This window comes from Esox lucius, chromosome 14 (assembly GCF_011004845.1).
Source record: "Esox lucius isolate fEsoLuc1 chromosome 14, fEsoLuc1.pri, whole genome shotgun sequence".
Taxonomy (NCBI): domain Eukaryota; kingdom Metazoa; phylum Chordata; class Actinopteri; order Esociformes; family Esocidae; genus Esox; species Esox lucius.
Genome location: NC_047582.1, coordinates 12,712,167 through 12,730,846, shown reverse-complemented (window position 1 = coordinate 12,730,846; position 18,680 = coordinate 12,712,167). Strand labels below are relative to the sequence as shown.

General features: G+C 42.5%; 2 protein-coding genes across 17 annotated transcripts; both read right to left on the bottom strand.

The window, feature by feature from the left end:
• Nucleotides 1-73: 73 nt before the first annotated feature.
• Nucleotides 74-6,258, bottom strand: LOC105014903 (synaptic vesicle 2-related protein). 3 transcript variants are annotated; one of them, XM_010877594.4, is made up of 16 exons: nt 6,115-6,258; nt 5,171-5,322; nt 4,368-4,453; nt 4,163-4,261; nt 3,880-3,951; nt 3,667-3,791; nt 2,980-3,043; nt 2,742-2,867; nt 2,519-2,647; nt 2,326-2,399; nt 2,111-2,187; nt 1,852-1,959; nt 1,586-1,697; nt 885-966; nt 698-787; nt 74-583 (listed from the first exon to the last, which is right to left on the bottom strand). In XM_010877594.4, exons 1-16 carry the CDS (start codon nt 6,174-6,176, stop codon nt 377-379), a joined length of 1,665 nt encoding a protein of 554 aa, XP_010875896.1. In that variant the 5' UTR covers nt 6,177-6,258; the 3' UTR covers nt 74-376. The 3 variants fall into 3 exon arrangements, with proteins under 3 accessions (XP_010875896.1, XP_010875897.1, XP_010875899.1); XM_010877595.4 differs by lacking the exon at nt 1,852-1,959; XM_010877597.4 differs by lacking the exons at nt 5,171-5,322; nt 6,115-6,258 and adding an exon at nt 4,673-5,138.
• Nucleotides 6,259-6,729: 471 nt separating this feature from the next.
• LOC105014904 (forkhead box protein N4) lies at nt 6,730-11,857 on the bottom strand. 14 transcript variants are annotated; one of them, XM_020053103.3, is made up of 10 exons: nt 11,707-11,857; nt 11,365-11,456; nt 9,316-9,479; nt 9,105-9,166; nt 8,893-8,979; nt 8,621-8,772; nt 8,434-8,530; nt 8,085-8,301; nt 7,697-7,996; nt 6,730-7,581 (listed from the first exon to the last, which is right to left on the bottom strand). In XM_020053103.3, the coding sequence occupies exons 2-10, from the start codon at nt 11,451-11,453 to the stop codon at nt 7,370-7,372; spliced, it is 1,380 nt and encodes a 459-aa protein (XP_019908662.2). In that variant the 5' UTR covers nt 11,454-11,456; nt 11,707-11,857; the 3' UTR covers nt 6,730-7,369. The 14 variants fall into 14 exon arrangements, with proteins under 14 accessions (XP_019908662.2, XP_019908658.2, XP_019908660.2 ...); XM_020053099.3 differs by having other exon boundaries at nt 6,731-7,581; nt 9,054-9,166; nt 11,698-11,857; XM_020053101.3 differs by having other exon boundaries at nt 6,731-7,581; nt 9,054-9,166; nt 11,386-11,456; nt 11,698-11,856.
• Between the last annotated feature and the right edge of the window lie 6,823 nt (nt 11,858-18,680).

The following is an 18,680-nucleotide window of genomic DNA, read 5'->3' as shown; positions in this document are numbered from 1 at the left end:
ATATTTGCTCAAGTGGGAATTAATCAAAGAAATAGGTCTACACAGCACCTGCAGAGAAGGACAAGACTGAATATGAAGGTAATAGATATTCTTTATTGGCATGTTTATTCTCTTAATTTATCAAAAGAATTCCACCAAAACCCATTAACAGACATACAATTTGAATTCAGAATCTGTCCAAGTCCTATTAAAAAAGTAATTGTGCAAATGTAGTCTTGCTAAGGTGATATAACCAGAAGGCTCTTCCAAATCAGGACGTCAGTGTCGCGTTTCCACTCCTTCAGCTTCACTGTCCATTTATGTGGCATCTATGGGACAGATGGAAATAAAGCCCTCTCAACACCACCCCATATCCTCTTCAGCCATTATGGGATGGTCAGTAGCTGGTCTCTGTGGGTGAAGCCTCAGAGACATTTGACATCTGGCTTGTTGTTTTCATCTCTTGAGCACCTGCGATTGTACAGGACTCCTGCAGGCCAAGCCCCGTGGTCTCAACGGGCAACAACATGGAGGCCACCGCAGCCAGCAGGCAGCAGACGCAGTACACGGACAGGGTCATGTAAACAGACGTCTTGAGCAGCACCTGTGCAGGCCAAAGCAGCTGGAGGTTAGCGGCGCTGAAGAGCTAGGAGTCCTCGTGTGTGGGCAGGTTGAATCTCTGGTTCAACTGAAGAACACCCAAAAGTGTCATTATTACCTGGGCCACAAACGGAGTCAGGAGAGCACCCACCCGGGCCATGCCGCTGCAGGTCCCGATTCCAAGTGCTCGATTGGATGTGGGATACACCTATAGAGAAAGAGGAAATAGTCCACACAAAGGTCCTCAGCAGCAAAAACTGAGATTGCAAGAGTCTGTTGATAATGAAAACAAATAAAATGCTTACCTCAGGGGTGTAGACATAAGACACTTGGAATCCCCCAGAAATGAACGCTCTCGCCACAAAGATGAAGACTGTGAGAGCCACTCTGTAGACAGATTTTAGCGCCATTTTAATTTAACCAGTCATGTCAGGACAACCAGTACTCCTGTCCCATGAAAACCAGGCAAAATACATTCAATTGCAAAAGGATATAAACATATACAAAGTAATAAACATTAACATCAATTTACACTATATTCAACAAGACTTTGAAGTAAGGTGTGATGAGGTATGATCTGTTTGTCTGTTTGTTCCAGTTATTGGCAGCAGGGAACTGAAATTAAGGTTTTAGGAGTGCCCAGTGTGAGATCTACAGGAGTGCAGGTTATTATTGGAGTAGCAGATGGTAAGCAGTGAGCAGAATTAGACAGGGCTTTACCTTAAAAGGACTTTACCTGGTACCAGTAAGTCAGGCATTGTTTATGTAGAAAAGGCAAGTAAAACAGTATAAAAAAGGGAGGGAGTTACCAGCAGCAAACACAGCGCTGTTAATATGCACAGAAGGTCGGCCAAAGAACCAAATCTTGAGGAACACTTATAGATACTACCAGAGGTGCACAGATCCACAGAGATGCATACAGCTAAATTATTATATAAAGATCCATAGAGTGCAGGCCCCTTATTACCAGGGTTCTGGCATCTCAGACAAAGTGGGGAGTCCTTACCTTCCAATACAAGCATACAGGGGCAGAATGCACACAGAGAACATCAGGAAACACATTGCCATGCTTTTCTTCCTGCCGATCCGATCAATCACAAACAATGTCACAAAAAGTCCTGCAAAGACAAAACAAGCAAAATAGACAAATTAAGAGGAAAGACAGCACATATACAGAATGTGCCAAACTGCACAACAGCAAAATAAAAGCTTCCATTCATTTCAAATGCGGCCAAACTGCATCTACTGTTAATCTCATTAACTGCCTTTCACCTGGAAATTCAGCTATGGTGGTCCAGAGAAGGTCTTTGTAGTCCTCTATCGTCAAGTATTTGCATTCAAGGTCACACTTTGGCTCAGTTTTGGCACCGTGGGTGATGACTGGATGTTTTCAAAGATTTCCATTTAGTCAAAGGTTCTAGAAAAGCAACTGTAAGAGCTGGCTTGCAGGACTGTTTTGTTCAATGTTGATTCAAAAGAAAAAATGTGAAGCTTTTAGAGAGTGTTATGCAGAGACACCGCTGTCACTCACCATCACACACCTCTCCTGACTGGAACAGCTCAGTTGTTAGGAGGATCAAGCCATAGTAGGAGAAGGCATTGGCAAACCTGAGATAGAAACGCGCGAGCGCGGATCACAACTCTAGGTCTCAGTGTTTTTTTTTTTCTAGTTCAGAACGGGGAGCATGTCTGATTCCAGATGTGGAGATAATGGACACCAGAAAAATGAGCGCAACATCATCTTACCATATAAACCACAGGAGAAGAGTGGTTCTGCAGTACTGAGGAGTTAAGAGATCTCGGATCCTGCCACGGTCCTCCTGCCTCACCAATGAGAATACACGGCACACAACCCCACCAGTGTTGTGAATACACAAACAACTGAGCAAGGGATTCTCAGATGATCACATCCAGCACACACACACACACACACACACACCTGTTGTTCAGCAATAAGTTTCCCAAGGGGCATGCTTTTCCTGTTTTCAGAGGCAATGCGTCTTAACGTTCTCATTGCACTTTCCCTGTTCCCCGAAAGCACATCGAAGCGGGCACTCTCTGGCAGCCACTGTCCCACACACAGAGAACACACTTCACCAGCTATCTACTTTGTTTGTTTTAGAAGCAGACACGGCAGGTCTCCGTCTTGTAGCAAAACTTACAAAACCCAGAACAACAAAGAGCACTAGGGGAGCAGTAGACAGGCCAAGCAGCCAGCGCCAGCCCATGGAAGGCATGATCCAGATGGCCAGGAGGACCTCAAACACAGCGCCAAGGACCCAGAATATCTGACAACAGGATCATTAGTCAGTGGTACGTAACAATACGACAGAAATAGTTAACCATCTCATGAGATTAAATGAACGATGATGACGATGATGGCCAGTGCAAATGAATTACCTCAACCAACATGATGCAGGTGGCCCTTGACTTCTTTGGGAGGAACTCAGAGTATAGTGTCACTCTGAAAGAAAACTGCAAATCATTAATCTAATATGATTTTACCACATACAGAGAATAACGGTTGGGAATTTAAATGAGCACTACATACAGCACGACATTCGCGGTTATACCAATAATAGTTGCCTCGGGATAAAATCATTGGGTCTTACTTTCACTATCAAATAAGAGGTTTCACAATCCGTTAGATACACTGCAAAATAAACATCTTTAACAGTCAGTATTTGAATAACAAAGGGCTGTATTTCCTGTTCCTGTATCGCGAAGTCTGGAACCAGTTCTATCACTCCAACTCAGTGCTATAAATACACACGTATTGTTCCGTATTAAATGTTTATTGTTGTACTGCTTGCTTCACAGGTCTAACTGTCCCGAGAGAATGCAGATCTTCTACAGAAACAATGTGTTCAGTTTGTTTAGCTTGATCAGCTCCACTGCAGATAACACACATATGGTTCTCTGGGTTCAACGCTGATAGAGAGACCAATGAAGTTAGCCACTTCTACATTTCATTTCTATAAGTTTAAAGCTAATCATTTCTACTGTACTTTACATTTCATCAGAGCAGCACAGAGGGAGCCAGAGCAGATGCACTACTGTATGTGCCTTACGGGGTGTGGCACTCACGACTGTGGGGCTCCTCCGATACCGAAGCCTACCAGGCCACGCAGCACCAGGACCCAGCCATACCCTGGGGCGAAGGCACTGAGGAAGCCATAGTAGAGCACCCAGACCATACTCATCATCAGGCCCTGTTCACCACACAGACGACACCATCACGATCACAGGACCAAATGTAGCCTTGACATCTCAGGAAAACAACTGCGCACTGACACTTACTACTTTCCTGCCGTACTTATCCGTTATGTTTCCCCATAGAGTGGAGCTGAACATCATCCCAATGAACACCACCTGATGGGAGAGAAGTGACCTCACTAATGTTCACAATAATTGACACATTACTGACTGCTACGAAGAACACTGTGTGTACAGCATTTAATACTGCCTCCAGTTGGTGCTAAGCCACAGCGAAGCTGATATGACTGAATGGAAGCAAAATCCTTCTGAGAAAACCCTGTCTGGAACCCTAAGAGAGGATGTTGGGTGACAGAAGGAGACTGACCGCTGTTAGCATGGCCACCTTCCAGCCTGGCAGTCTCCACTCACACTGTAACTGAGGTGCTATGATGCTGAGGATCATCATCTCCATGGCGTCCGCCATCTGTTCACAACATGGCAGAGTCAGTGAGACAGTTACAACGGGGCTGTTTCTCCGCCACTTTGATTTGTGCTCATGTCAGTCGTCGTAAATCAGACCACCATCTCACCCATGACAGTCCAGTGAGGATGGAAAGCTTCCACTGAAAATATCCAAAGCCAATGGCTTCCACCGCATCCTCCACAGTGAAAGTATCTTCAGGATTAAGAGAAAGAGGAGGCAAGTTAGAGCGCATTCCAGTTTATTGTCATTGAACAAGTACAGTACAACAAAATGCAGTTAACATCGACATGCAGTTAGCAATGACATTTCGTTGTACTGTACTTGTACAATGGCAATAAAGTTTAATCTAATCTAAAGTTACAATGTAAATCCCTATCATAAAACTGCATTTCCAAATGTTCACAAACATACCCATACATACTGCTTTTTCTTCAACAGACCAGCAAATCCTTGAACTAAATCAGAAATGCTTACTAATCAAACAATTTGACAGGCGCCCACACAATATCAAGCGCTGAATGATGATGTCAGAAGAACGCTCTAGTTAGGAGTTCTTGATTGGTTGTTGTGTAACCAAGGCATGCTGGTGTTCAATTAGTGTTAATTGACTGAGATTGTGGGTAACATTCAAGTAACCAACATAGTGCACAAAGTCCATGTAGTGTTTTAAAATGTAGCTTGTTCTCATATGGATATATTCATGGAAATGGACTATTAACAGATAAATGGAATCAAGAGGGGTTTAAATCCCTCTCAACCTTTGGTAGACATTGAATTGTTCCATATAAAGCGTAGTAGTAACAACATTCTAAATCCATGGGTTTCTGAATGAGAACAAACAATCATTCTAAACAACAAATGAGGAGTCAAGAGAAACTGGACAGGACAACATGAGACAGTATATGACACCTGCAGTAGGTCTGTTGTGCAATGGGTGGAGACTAGTTTGCTTCCCCAGGTTCCTAGTCTGTATTCCTGTGGTGTAGACCTCAATGTCCCCACACTGGTCCTCATTATCATGACGCAGACTGTCCCCCCCTGTACCTCGAAATGTCACCACGCTGAAACCAAACAATATACATCTTCAAAGATACACACCTTAATCCTTATATAGTTACAGACAAATGACAAAATTTAAGGAAAATCCAATACCGGTGTACTGCATGATAAAATTAAGAATTGAACATCCTATCAGGCTCTGGAATGTATCAAAATGCTGAGGAGGCCCAGATAACTTCGATTTTAGATCATGATGGATCAAGATGGATCTTAGTGACTTTGAAAGAGGGTTCATTATTGGGTCTCTTCCAGGAAGACAATGTCCCCATCCACAGGGTATGAGGGGTCACTGAATGGTTTGATGAATATGAAAATGATGGGAATCATATGCTGTGGCCACCGCAGTCACCAGATCTCAACCCAATTGAATACCCATGGCAGATTTTTGACTGGCGTGTTAGACAGCACTCTCCACCACCATCAACAAAGCACCAAATCAGGGAATATCTTTTGGAATACTCCTGTTCCATCCCTCCAGTAGCGTTTCAGAGACTAGTAGAATCTATGAAAAAGCTGTTTCTGGAGACTTGTGGTGGCCCAACACCAAACTGAGACAACTGAGACTATTGATTTTTCCTTTAATTTGTCAACCATCTGTAAATGTCTAGAACATGACTAAATCCTTACAACACTTCATAAATACCATACATGAATTCTGAAACTATTCCAACTATGCCATTTCAAAAACAAAAGCTAAAGCAATCTACTTTTACAGTACCTCTGCAACGTATCCAGTATATTTCCCAGTCAACTTCAATAATATATAGTCCATGAGATTTAGATATTTACTGTACCTAATTTCAGGATTCCTCCATTGCTGGTAACTTATCTTGGATGTTTTCACCCAGTTGTTCATGTCGATGAAGATGGAAAGGAACTAAAAATACCTGGTTTCAGGTGTTGTTGGGTTCAACCTTCTGTGGTATATTGTATCTCAAATTACAGTCAGTCAACCAATAGGAAAATAAGCCCCCAGGGACAGGAGAGGGAGGAGTTCAATTGTAAACAACCAATTTAGAAAGACAAACAAGCATTTAAAAGACAATTAACTTAAAACCGTTGGTCTTTTTTGAACAATCAACCGTTGGCATAATACTCCCTAAGAGTTCCATTGTCATTACAGGTACAACATAATTTACAAATGGTACTTTGCGTAGGTACGTACAGTGGGAAGAGGAAAACAACTACTTTGTTGTAATACCCTAGACTGACTGTAGATGGTGCATTTGCATCAAATAGTTGACATTAAACTAAACAAGCGGAAGAACCTGCACTACATTAGAGGATAGGTCAGATTAGTCTAAAGATTTAACTCCTTAACAACCATAGAATGTGGCATTTTAAAATATTTATTCTGAAAATATTTACAGTTAGACAAATACATTGTAGACACAGGAGTCTACTGTTAGTTTAAAACGACCTTGATAACATGTAATACCTTAACAAAAATCATATTGTATTTTTAAAATACATTAACATGTTAAATTCCTCTATATTACAGAACAAAACAAGTTTTAAGGCACGGCATCAAGAGGCATTTTAGTGAATTTACTCAGGAAGGAATAAAAATGAATACAGATAAAATGCAGAGATAATGGCGAGTCTGCATGGAGTACCACAGAAGAGACTGCACACACCAGAAAATCAACAAGAATTTTCCTCTTGAAGAAAAAGATGACAGATGAGCTTCCCTGATGATGTTTACTTCTTCACAGAAACCAGCATGGACCCCAGCTCTCATACAAAGTGTCATTGCATTTTACACTTCAAAACAATCATGTACAAAAAAAAAAACACTTGATCCTCATCACTCTAAAAAGCTGACAGACACAATCAAATGGGGCGTGGCTCACTGATTTGGCTGGTCCTTAAGCGCTTTGGCGAAAAAAGAGGAATCAGTAGAAAAAACACCATAGACAATAAACGGGGAAAGACACCCTGTCAGGTAATGGAAGGTTCTGGATTCTCTTACGGTATCGTTAACAGTGTAGGGACTCGGCTGAGCTGATCTTCCCACACTCCTTCCTGGCGTGCATCAGTGTTTGACAGTCAGAGCAGGGCAATGGCCCGACCTCCCGCCTGTGTGCCGGCGACATATTGGGAGGGGCCAACTGGTGTTGCGTACAGACCCGACACCTGCAGGTCCACCAGGGGCTGTACCTCCGGGCTGGAGGCGCTCAGCTCACAGTCAGACAGGCACAGAGGAGAACCCAGAGTATCCAGGCTGAAGCCCTCCTCTGTCATCTCCTCCCATAGGTTCCCTGGGGGACAGACACCGGTTGTAAACTACTTGAAATATGAAAAAGATTGAACTGACATGGTATATTTCATTTCAAACAGGCTGTAATGTTCCCGGTATTTTCTTTCCGAACCCACCAGCGAACTCCATGATGCTGGTTTCCAGGGCGTCCGCCTCGGCTGTGATGTCAGGGTGGAGGCTGTACAGGCCGTGTTGGGGTCTGTAGGGCTCCTGCTGGGAGATAGGGACAGCGTGAAGGGGAGGTGTCTGGGCCGGTACCGGGGAGCAAGGGTCTCCTAGGCAGGCGGGATTCAGAACTTGGAAGTGATGTCCAGACAGAGGGGGAGGGCAGGCGCTGGAGGGGAAACACTTCCTGGGGTCACAGGTCTTTCTCTGGCAGCCGTCGGGTCGGTCTGTGATCAGCCTGTCCAGCTCATCTGAAAGACAAGAGCACTGGCTCAAACTTCTCAGGTCATGTGACACAACTCATCCCGTGGTCTTTTTTGGTGACCCGCTCAGCCTGACCTGGGTTAGACATGCTGCGGCGAATGGCTGTCGGGTCCTTGCGCCTCCCCTTCTGCATCTCCTCCTCCATCTTGTCCATCTTGGCTGGGTTGAGGGCCCACAGGCAGCCTTTACGGGTGGAGGAGGTGGGGCCTCCCTGCTTGTTCTCCACCTTTACAAAGCACTTGTTCAGAGACAGGTTGTGTCTCACTGAGTTCTTCCAGCCGTCCGGGGCCGTCTATAGGATGGGGAAACGGCATCAGTAAAACACATCCCACTGTGTTACACGCTGCACAGCATTGCAGATGTCGCTAAACTCGAACGTTCGGAGAATCTCTTGAGTGTAAAGCAGCATCTCGTCGCTGCTCACCTTGAAATAAGGGAAGTGGTCCTTCATGAAGCCGTAGATGTCACTGACAGGGAGGCTGCCCGACCGGCTGTTCTTCAGAGCCATGGCAATCAGGCAGCTGGTGAAGATAGTCATTACAGACTGTGTCCAACGGTACCAGTGAAATGTCAAGGGTTAAAGGTCAAATGAATGTCTTCACTAGTTCTACCTGTAGGAGTAGATGGGTTTAGGGAAGGCCTTGGCTTGCCCTAGCAGATCCTGGTTGCTGTGGGGGTCGCTGATGCTTATGACCGCTGCGTGCCGCTCACACAGGCTCTGGTTATGGTAGAAGGGGCTGTTGTACAGGCTGCGGGAGGAATTCTGGGGAAAAATGGAAGCAAAGAGATTTATTTAGCCTTGTCTGATTTGCTTACTAGTGATAGATACTGTCTGCATGTCTGTGTACAGAAACACTTCTGAAAGAGCAGGCGGGTGTGCTACTTGTTGAATGGCCAGAGTTGAGCAGTAGGGCACACCCCCTCCTGGGTATCCTGAGGCCGGTACGTCACTTCCTGGGTAGACCGCATTCTGAAAGACAACGACACAATGCAGAAAGGAAGAACATCGCTGATGAAAAAAGACTAAGACCAAACAGTACTTACATCTCCATAAAGATTGTTTTGGTAGTTTATTCCAATATAACTGGTCCGCACGTTGCTAGGGGGAGGGACCATGGTTTCATGTCCTAGAGCTGTGTTCATTTTGCTTCGCTGGTCTGGGGAAAAAAGTGTATACATCAAGTCAAGTGGAAATATGTGATCTCTTGTGTATTGGTGTGAGGGTGTGAATGTGTCGTGCGCGACAGTGTGAGCGAGTGCGTGTTAATCTGCCTTTTTCTATTTGTGTCAGTGTACTGTGTCTCACCTGTGTGTTGGAGGGTACTGCCCCAGGCTGCTGTGTTGTGGAAGGCCTGCCTGCCTGCAGCCATCTGCTGAAGCCTGGGTACATCCACGGTGGTGAGCCAGGACAGAGACGGCAGGTCCCCGGGTAGATCCTCACACTGCTGGGATGGCTCAGCGGTCAGCTGCCTGACGGACAGACACAACTAGCGGGTTACATCTACAACGGGCTGGCTAGGGATTAATCCTTACATGTTAACACTGTCGGCCCACGGCCCAGCAACAAAAATAAACAAATCAGTAGTTAAAACTGTTGCACTTATGCAAATCTTCCATTTCATATATTTTTTTTGCTGCAGACATGCTTTTTAATGAGCATGTTACATTCCAGTGTCAGAAACCACGAAACAAGGAGACGTAACGTGAGCTGACCAGGGCTCCGCATGGTTCGTTGGCTGAGCCGTTAGGACACAGGGGCAGCGGTTCTGTAATTCAGACGCGGATCAGGGTGGGGACACCGTATACACTCTGTCTGCAACAGTGAATAACGCTGAGTCCTTGTGTCTCCAGCCCAGCGGCACGGCGTTCCATTGTCCCCAGGGGGCTGTTCCCCGATGGTCCCCACTCACCCACTCCATCCCCAGCAGAGCCTGCATTCATCTGTTCCAGTGACAGCTAATTGACAACAGTGTTAAGCTGGAGCCATCTGCCTCTCTGTCAGTCCCAGACCCTCTGCCTCACAACCAACGGCTCTCTTCTGAAGGGGACTCCCTCAAGGAGCAACAGCCAGGGCAAAATGCTGTTAAACCTAGCCTGTATGACCCTAATGTATTTTGGGTGTAAAAACACAGGCTAAGATTTGAACTCCACCCGCACACTGCAATCAGTAGGGAGATGGTATTTTTGTCACATGATAAAGGCAACATGTTGCTTAGAAACCCTGTGTGGCTTGAGTCATACCCACAAACCAGAAAGGGAATCTTTTATAACAGCAAATGCTATTTTGTGAAAAGGCTGTCTATATCTTGTACTAGGCCAATGAATTACATGTGTGATTTGGTTAATTTGACAGTCCAGGTTTAGTTAATAACTTTAATTTAGTGTGAGTTTGTGTGTGTGTGTTTGTGACTGTTTTTTATAAGTAGGTTAATGACAGAAGAATGGATCTGGTTTTCAGTCAGTGAGCCACAGGCTCAGGAAACTAGTTATGAAACATAAGAAATGAGGCTACAGTGAGAACATTATAATAAAGTCAGGCCTACATTCATGTGGCAACAGAATATATAGCCGGATAAAAGTTAATGTAGGTTATTCAAGGACAATTTTACTCCAAATAATCTCAAAACACAATTGCTTGAAATCATAAAAAACACCAACCTTTTAGAGGAAAACATCCATGTAACCATGCCACAAATAATATCCCTCAATTCAGCTTAGCACAGAATAATGATTCCTCCTGACGTAAGCCTCTGAACTTCCCTGTCAACAATGTCGCTAGGTGAACTCCAAATAAACACAGTGAGAAGGCTAGAAACAAGCAGGTCCAGTGAACTAAGCAATCATTGTTGACTAAGCTCTGATTGGCATGGGAAAAAGCTGTGTGGTACTCTAACTTGTCCACCTAGGAATAAATGTTTGATGCATGAACAATGTGTCCAGCCCCTTTGCTTACTAGAACAAATTAGACATGCAGTCAAGCAAGTCCTCCCCACTGAGACCACTAAAGCACCACCCCGTCCCGAAGACCAGACCCCAGGGATAGATCGCCCCTCCCCTACATTGCCCCAACAGCGGAACTGAAAACAAGGCAGATCGGCATCATACGCGAAAACAAGGCAGATCGGCAACATCCCTATTTAGACTAACAAATATTAATTTTCATGTGTTTTTGCATATTTTCCTACACACATAAACAGAAGTAAGAGACGGTTGTGAAGTGGGGCGAGAATAAGGGAAACGCTCCTAACAAAAGTTACCATCAATGCATTTTTGCTAAGCTTTTCAGACTATTTCAGACCAGCAGTGACAGTAATGCAGCTACGATGTTTGATAGCTGCATCTTTAGCTACAGTACCCGAAACCTTGTGATGATGACCTGTGAAGATTAACGATGTTTCCAGATTTTCTGCAAACCGCTGACATTCTGGGAGTAGCAATGGTCATACCCTGAAAGATAAATAAACTTCAGGCACAATGTTCACATTGGAAAACTTGGCATAATGCCACATACTGTACAGCTAATCATCCAAACAGCTACAGCTTTACCTAGCTAATGACGTGTACCGCTTTGTTGCCTGACCCATGGATGTAGCTAGTTGGTAGTGCTGTACTGTACTAGCTAGCTTCGTAACAGTAGGTAACAGAGGTAGGAATATAAAATGTAACTAAACAACTCTGGAAACAATACCTTGCTAACCTTCACTTATTTTTCAACGTTGAATTTGAGGTTATTCGTTGATTCATTCCCCTCCCAAACCGTTTTGCAACTGCCTGTTACCGACTGTAGTTTCCACTTCACTGTGGAGGAGCTGTTCATCAGCACCACGATCTGGTTCGAACTGAGACCGCGCGCTTGCGGGCGCGGTTTGGTGGGCTGAGGCGGGAAGATGTTTGAGAAGTGCAGAGGACTATAACTACAGCAGTGAAATAAACCAGTGAAATCAACAAACAACATCTGCAGATGTGGGGAATTGGTGACCATGGTTTAGTATGATTGTGCTATTTAAAACGGGAGGGGATGATGCTACCTTAATAAGGAGAAGCCTAGGCTCGCTCGCCTTAATATGCTGTGTGTAGCCCTACCAAATCGAATAACTCATGTCATCAGAACTGCTGCATGCAACCTCTTCGCCATAATAACCAATACATTCTGAACCTCCATCAGACATACAGCACAGTACATTCAACCAACGATTTCTACCCCGTCTGTTAAACCAAGCAGCCAATTGATCATCAAATGGCTTTCCACGTTTCCATGTTTGCACCCTTCATTATCAATAATCTATCCATTGCTAACCCTATTCCCACATGTGGCCTACATAAACCTGTCTCCCTGCACAAAGAAGCAGTAGGCTACTGGCACTAATTATAAATCACCAAGTTATTGTCATTCATATAATATGTCATTTGTGTGTATACTGTATATTGTTGTAATATTTTCTGTCTTTCCTTACTTTTTGATTTACTTCAATTTAGCTTTTTTGATAAGTAAACATTTCACATTCAACACCTGTCTTGATTAGGCCTACTTGAACACATCTGTCCTAATTTCAAAACAGTTAACATGCAGTTAACATGCGGTCCAACCTGAGACACTGTAGGTCAAAATTTAATTTGCAAAAAACAACAAGACACTCAAATATTAAATACATGACACAAAATCATGTACCACCATCAAAAGAGGCTATATGAATTTGTTATCGCATACAAACTCCAAATATAAATGGAGTTTGTCATTTGTTGATACCATGGTAGGCCTATACACCATAAAATGCAAGTAAACATATTAGCACAACATGGACTGCAAAATGATTTTACTCTAGATGAAAACATTTAATGCATTTTCAGAAACAGACTTGACAGTATTTTAACTGTTTTCCATTTTGTCCTTTACAAATGCTGAAATTACAGAGAATAAATATAAAACAACACAATGTCACTCAGCGCCAGTGGGATCCATCGCTCTCTCTCCATCATTTGTAATTATTAGCCTCACACAGTTCCTGGTCACTGTCCCTATTTTAAGTTCCGCTTTTCCAAATGTATATTGTCAGCCTTTTGTTTGGTCACGGCCAATGTTACATTATTCAGTTCTGTGACTTAGTTTTTATTTTGTTATGTCTTAGTTCTTTTTAGTAAATATCTTCTGTTCTCCTAAAGTATTGGTCCTGCCTACTCAGCAATGTAACACAGACTAAGCTAACAAATCACTGCAAAAACAAATACATTTCAGAATAGTATTTTTCCCGTATATTGTACTCTATTCAGTATGGTAAAGCAGTGTACTAGTAACCCTGGTTGGGAACCACTGCAGTAGATGATCTCAGATAAACATGATTATTTTCTACATCATAATGTGTGAAAGCAATGAGAAATAAATAACTATTATGCCCCCAAAGAACACTGTGCATTAGGTTATAATGGAGCAATCCAGACATACTGTAACACAGCTTGTGACAAGTAATATTTTATAATCAGTATATTTAGATCATAGTCTGTCTAATCTGTTCAAGGTCATACCGCCACCTCAAGCGTGAAGAGTTCTAGTGTTATTAGAAATGTGATGTGTGACTTTTTACTACACTGAACATTAGGATTTTCTGTATATTACAATCATATTTCTTCCCAATGGGGATCTGTCTTGGTCTGTAGAGGCACTCTGTCTATTGTTGAATCAGGGAATGAGGCCAACTTAAAAACGAAAAAAACAACACTAGAAGAAAATTAGGACACTATGACAGCCAGTTTGCAAGGGGTGTTGCATTATGGGATGTCCATAAATCCAGGTGCCATAGGTATTCCTATGTGTCCTAATTTAACGTTAAAAGAGCTGCTCTTGCCCTTGCATCAGATTCAGTCTGCCTCAACACCAAGCTGAGCTGGCCTGGTCTGTCCTATACAAGATCAGATCCAGCTACTACAGGTCGCAGTGGACCTTTCAGAACGACCAGAGAAATAATATTTTTTTGCATCAGATAACATCATGTACATGTACTCTAAGGTAAGCTTTTATCTTTAGATTTTTTTATTTGGTTTTCAATGCATGTTGAACTACTTCTTTAATTTAGATCTACAACAACATCCTTCTTCATTGTGTCTACATTTATTTGTGACCCAACTTTCTAATGCATTTGTTATAAGTTATCAGGGATTTTATTCACTCTGTTGAAATGCTTTATCATAACTTTTATATTGTAGCTTGTTGAAATTGAGATTTTAGAATACTATTATTTGATTTTCATCATCTGTGTGCCTTCGGCCATGGATATCCTAGAATGTCTCATTGACCATAGAAGATACGGAAAGCTATTAGACTTGACCTCCTGTGTCCAGTTCTGTAATTGATTACATACATATTCATTTGGCTATTGTATAATGCATTTAACAGAGGTATTTTATCCATGATATTCAAAGACGTTATGGGGTCACTTTCCTTCCCTCAGGTGCAAATGACCTAATATACTGGTGTAGCTGATTTTGTTTGTATGTGTGTCTGTTTGTGTGAGAGTTTGTATGTGTGTCTGTTTGTGTGAGAGTTTGTATGTGTGTCTGTTTATGTGAGAGTTTGTATGTGTGTCTGTTTATGTGAGAGTTTGTATGAGTGTGGAGATTTAACTGTACTTGTGTTTTGGAACAATGGATCAGAACATTAGAGTGAGAGGTAGAGGAAGAACAAGAGCAAGTGGACAAGGGAGGGAAAGATGAAGAACAAAATTATCTAATGACATCCGTGACACTTGAACTTGTTGTTGTACTCAGTGTTTCTGCTCCTAGACGCCCCCCTGCCCTGCATGATATAGAGCTCTCCAAAGCAGGAGATCTAAAGCATGCAGGGCAGGGTGGTGCCCAGGAGCAGGGTTAAGAAACACTGATGTACATGATATACAAATGAGGGACATTGGGCTGAGTGTACAGCCAAGCCTGAGCCATTTCAGTGTTGCATCCATTGTCCAGACTTGAAAATAGGTTACTTAATGTAAACGGATCTGACTGCTGTGCTGAACATGATGTTTTCTGTACTCAGAATCTTTATATCTGAGCACACGCGGAAATGAACGGGAACTGTCCATATTCGATAAAACACACCATTTCTTCTTTTTGTAGTTTTGAGAGACACCAGTTGATGAAGACCATGCATGATGTTTTTCCCCCAAAACTGGCCATTCTGAACAGGGTTATCAAAAACAACCTTATACCAACTGACAAAATCCTGCCTGAAAAGTAAAGAAAAATCTTTGGCCTAGCAAATTGTTTTTGGGTATAGGTTTATTGTGCTGAGCTTTTATATGTTTTTATAGAAGTGTTTTAAATTCCTCTCATCAGTGTGCAATTGGTATTCAATAGTGGAATTATATTTGATGCTTTTGTTTGACGTTTAAGGGCGAAGTTCCATTTATATTACATTTAATATGGTTTTAAGTATAATGTTTAGTTTCTGTGAATTGTCTGGACTTTGGTCAATATGGTGTAAGATTTGAGCAGTTTTTATAGTTTGGAGAAAATGTTGTAGCTATACACATTCTGGAAATGTGTGTTACTGTATCAGTTGTAAAACCGCTACCCCTTTTCGTTATAGGCAAGGTTTTCTAACCTTCAAGCTATTTCTGTTGATGATGCTGAGGTAGAACCGTGACATTGCTGTATGGATCCAATATCCCATTTAACTGAAAGATAGAATAAGAGTAAGGTAGAACAGATGGGTCTGATGAGGATGACTGGAGTGGACTGATGACTAAGGGATACTTCCTGTTCCTCCCAGTACAGATAGGTAATGTGCCTGGAGGAACTGTGAGGCATTATCAAATTGTAGCCTTCAAACTCAGCATAAAATCTGTAATGGGAAAATCAACCTTCTGACTCAGGTGTAATTGGATTTCACTGGGACTTGTGCTAAATCAGAGAGAAGTAAGTAGCTGACAAGGCTGGACAAACCTTAGCACAGGCTGAACGGCAGGACGTTTTGAGGATTTGTGGTGTCAAAACAAGAGGTGTGATTGTGAGTGTATGTGTTTGGTTAAGGGAAAAACGTCTGCTCAAAATAATTTGTTGTTGCCCAGAAATTAAGCTAACAGTTGTACTTTGGGAACTGTACTGTAAGTGTCTATAATATTTAAGTTTTATATTATTATTTATTTTTGTATATTACTGATTGAGTCTGATTGTGCAGGGTTTGGTTTATTTTTTTTCTCCAACCTCACAGAGCCTTCAGAGAATAATACTTTCACTTTCTCCACATTTTGTTGTGTGATAGAATTACACTCTTAATTTATAATTGAATTTTCCTGCCAATTTAAACACAAAACTGCATAATGACAAAGTGAAAGGATGGTTTTAGACATTTGTGCCAATTTATTGAAAATAAAACACATACATTTTCTATGTACATATGGTTTCAGACCCTGTACTCAGAAGTGTGTAGAACTTCCTATCATCTTGTGTATGATTTCAGCAGCTTGGCACACCTGGTGTGCAAAAGAGATGGTTGTGCTGCAAAGATGGTTGTCTTCCTGGCCGGTTCTCTCAACTCTGCATGGTTACTTTGTTTGGTCATAGGGTTATAAAAAGAATCTTGGTGGTTCCAAACTCCACATAATGATGTACTCCTGGGAATTCTCAATACTTTGGTCAGTATCCCAACACAATTCTATCTGGGAGGTCTATGGAGTGTTTTTGATCTAACATGAACTATGAAATGTGGTTCCTCAAATAGACAGGTGTGTGCCTTTTTTTAATTATGCCCAATCAAATACTTTACCCACAGGCAAAGTAATACTTTACCCCATTAAGTTCTAGAGACATCACAAGGATGGAAATCTGAGCTAAATTTGGTTTGAACAAATTAAAAGATGCACAGTATAAATGGGAATATCCTTCTATTAGATTTTGGTTCAATCTGACATAAATTAGAGATTTGATTTATTTCATGTTTTGATAAAAAAATTAAGCTGATAAAGAGCATACATTTTGTCATAGTCTTTTATGTTAATTTTTATCAAAAGGCAACTGTATATTTAAACTCTGTGGCTTTAAGTGGTAAGTTATTTGTTGTGAATGTCTCCTCACTGTTTAATTAGCAGGTCTGTAATGCAAGATACCTCTGTTAATGTTTACAGGATGCTCAACTTTAAATTTTAAACAGTCGGAATAAGAGGCCAGTGTTACGCTGCCCGCAAGCTTGTAACAACCTACTCAATGCTGTGCCACAAGATACAGCAGGAGATAACAAACATATATTTGTCTCAACTGGATTACAATGTCAATCTATAACTAATTCACGGTTAATTAAAAAGGTTTGTTTGAATAAAAGTTGGGGAAAAAACTGTATATGTATATTTTCTTAATGACACAGAGACATACATAATACCAGTCTCTCTGACACATTAAGGGGAGCAGGACAAGCCCAGTCAGAACTGTACATCCCTCATCCTGCAGGACAAGCCCAGTCAGAACTGTACATCCCTCATCCTGCAGGACAAGCCCAGTCAGAACTGTACATCCTTCATCCTGCAAGACAAGCCCAGTCAGAACTGTACATCCCTCATCCTGCAGGACAAGCCCAGTCAGAACTGTACATCCCTCATCCTGCAGGACAAGCCCAGTCAGAACTGTACATCCCTCATCCTGCAGGACAAGCCCAGTCAGAACTGTACATCCCTCATCCTGCAGGACAAGCCCAGTCAGAACTGTACATCCCTCATCCTGCAGGACAAGCCCAGTCAGAACTGTACATCCCTAATCCTGCAGGACAAGCCCAGTCAGAACTTTACATCCCTCATCCTGCAGGACAAGCCCAGTCAGAACTGTACATCCCTCATCCTGCAGGACAAGCCCAGTCAGAACTGTACATCCCTCATCCTGCAGGACAAGCCCAGTCAGAACTGTACATCCCTCGTCCTGCAGGACAAGCCCAGTCAGAACTGTGCATCCCTCGTCCTGCAGGACAAGCCCAGTCAGACCTGTACCTCCCTCGTCCTGCAGGACAAGCCCAGTCAGAACTGTACATCCCTCGTCCTGCAGGACAAGCCCAGTCAGAACTGTACATCCCTCATACTGCAAGACAAGCCCAGTCAGAACTGTACATCCCTCATCCTGCAGGACAAACCCAGTCAGAACTGTACATCCCTCATCCTGCAGGACAAGCCCAGTCAGAACTGTACATCCCTCATCCTGCAGGACAAGCCCAATCAGAACTCTACATCCCTCATCCTGCAGAAAAGGCTGGTGTCAAGAGAAAATGTAAAATGGACTGAAAGGACAATGGGTTAATCCCAATAGGTGGCTTCTTGGCATTAATATGTGGTTTTTAATTAGTCAGAAGTCTATCTACCTAATCAAACATCAGTAACCCAAAACTTGTACTGTAATTTTGTGCGATGAACAGGATGAGGGGGGGCATGGAGCAGATGTAGTTTCTGAATCCTTATGTTACACAAGATCACACAGACACACACCTAATGTGCGTGCGCACACATGCACGCACCCACACAGACAGTGGTGTTCTACTATGGTATATGTGAGGAAAATGTATTAAAAATCAAACATTCTGTATTCACCAAACCTAAACTTTAAACCTGACTCTAACCCATATCTTTAACCTGATCTTAACCCAGAATTCATTTTACATTTCTTCTAGAAATGTCTAGAAAAACAAAAAATGTATTCACCCACACA

Bases quoted from the DNA above. Each gene is read 5' to 3' on its own strand.
- LOC105014903 (XM_010877594.4), bottom strand. From the start codon at position 6,176: ATGAACAACTGGGTGAAAACATCCAAGATAAGTTACCAGCAATGGAGG. The intron at 3,792-3,879 runs GTAAGTGTCAGT...TGTGGTGAACAG, and splicing joins ATAAGTACGGCAGGAAAGTA to GGCCTGATGATGAGTATGGT. The intron at 2,400-2,518 runs GTGTGTGTGTGT...TTGGTGAGGCAG, and splicing joins AACTTATTGCTGAACAACAG to GAGGACCGTGGCAGGATCCG.
- LOC105014904 (XM_020053099.3), bottom strand. From the start codon at position 11,453: ATGACCATTGCTACTCCCAGAATGTCAGCGGTTTGCAGAAAATCTGGA. The intron at 7,997-8,084 runs GTCAGGCTGAGC...CTTGTCTTTCAG, and splicing joins CCGCAGCATGTCTAACCCAG to ATGAGCTGGACAGGCTGATC. The intron at 7,582-7,696 runs GTGGGTTCGGAA...TCTGTCCCCCAG, and splicing joins CAGCATCATGGAGTTCGCTG to GGAACCTATGGGAGGAGATG.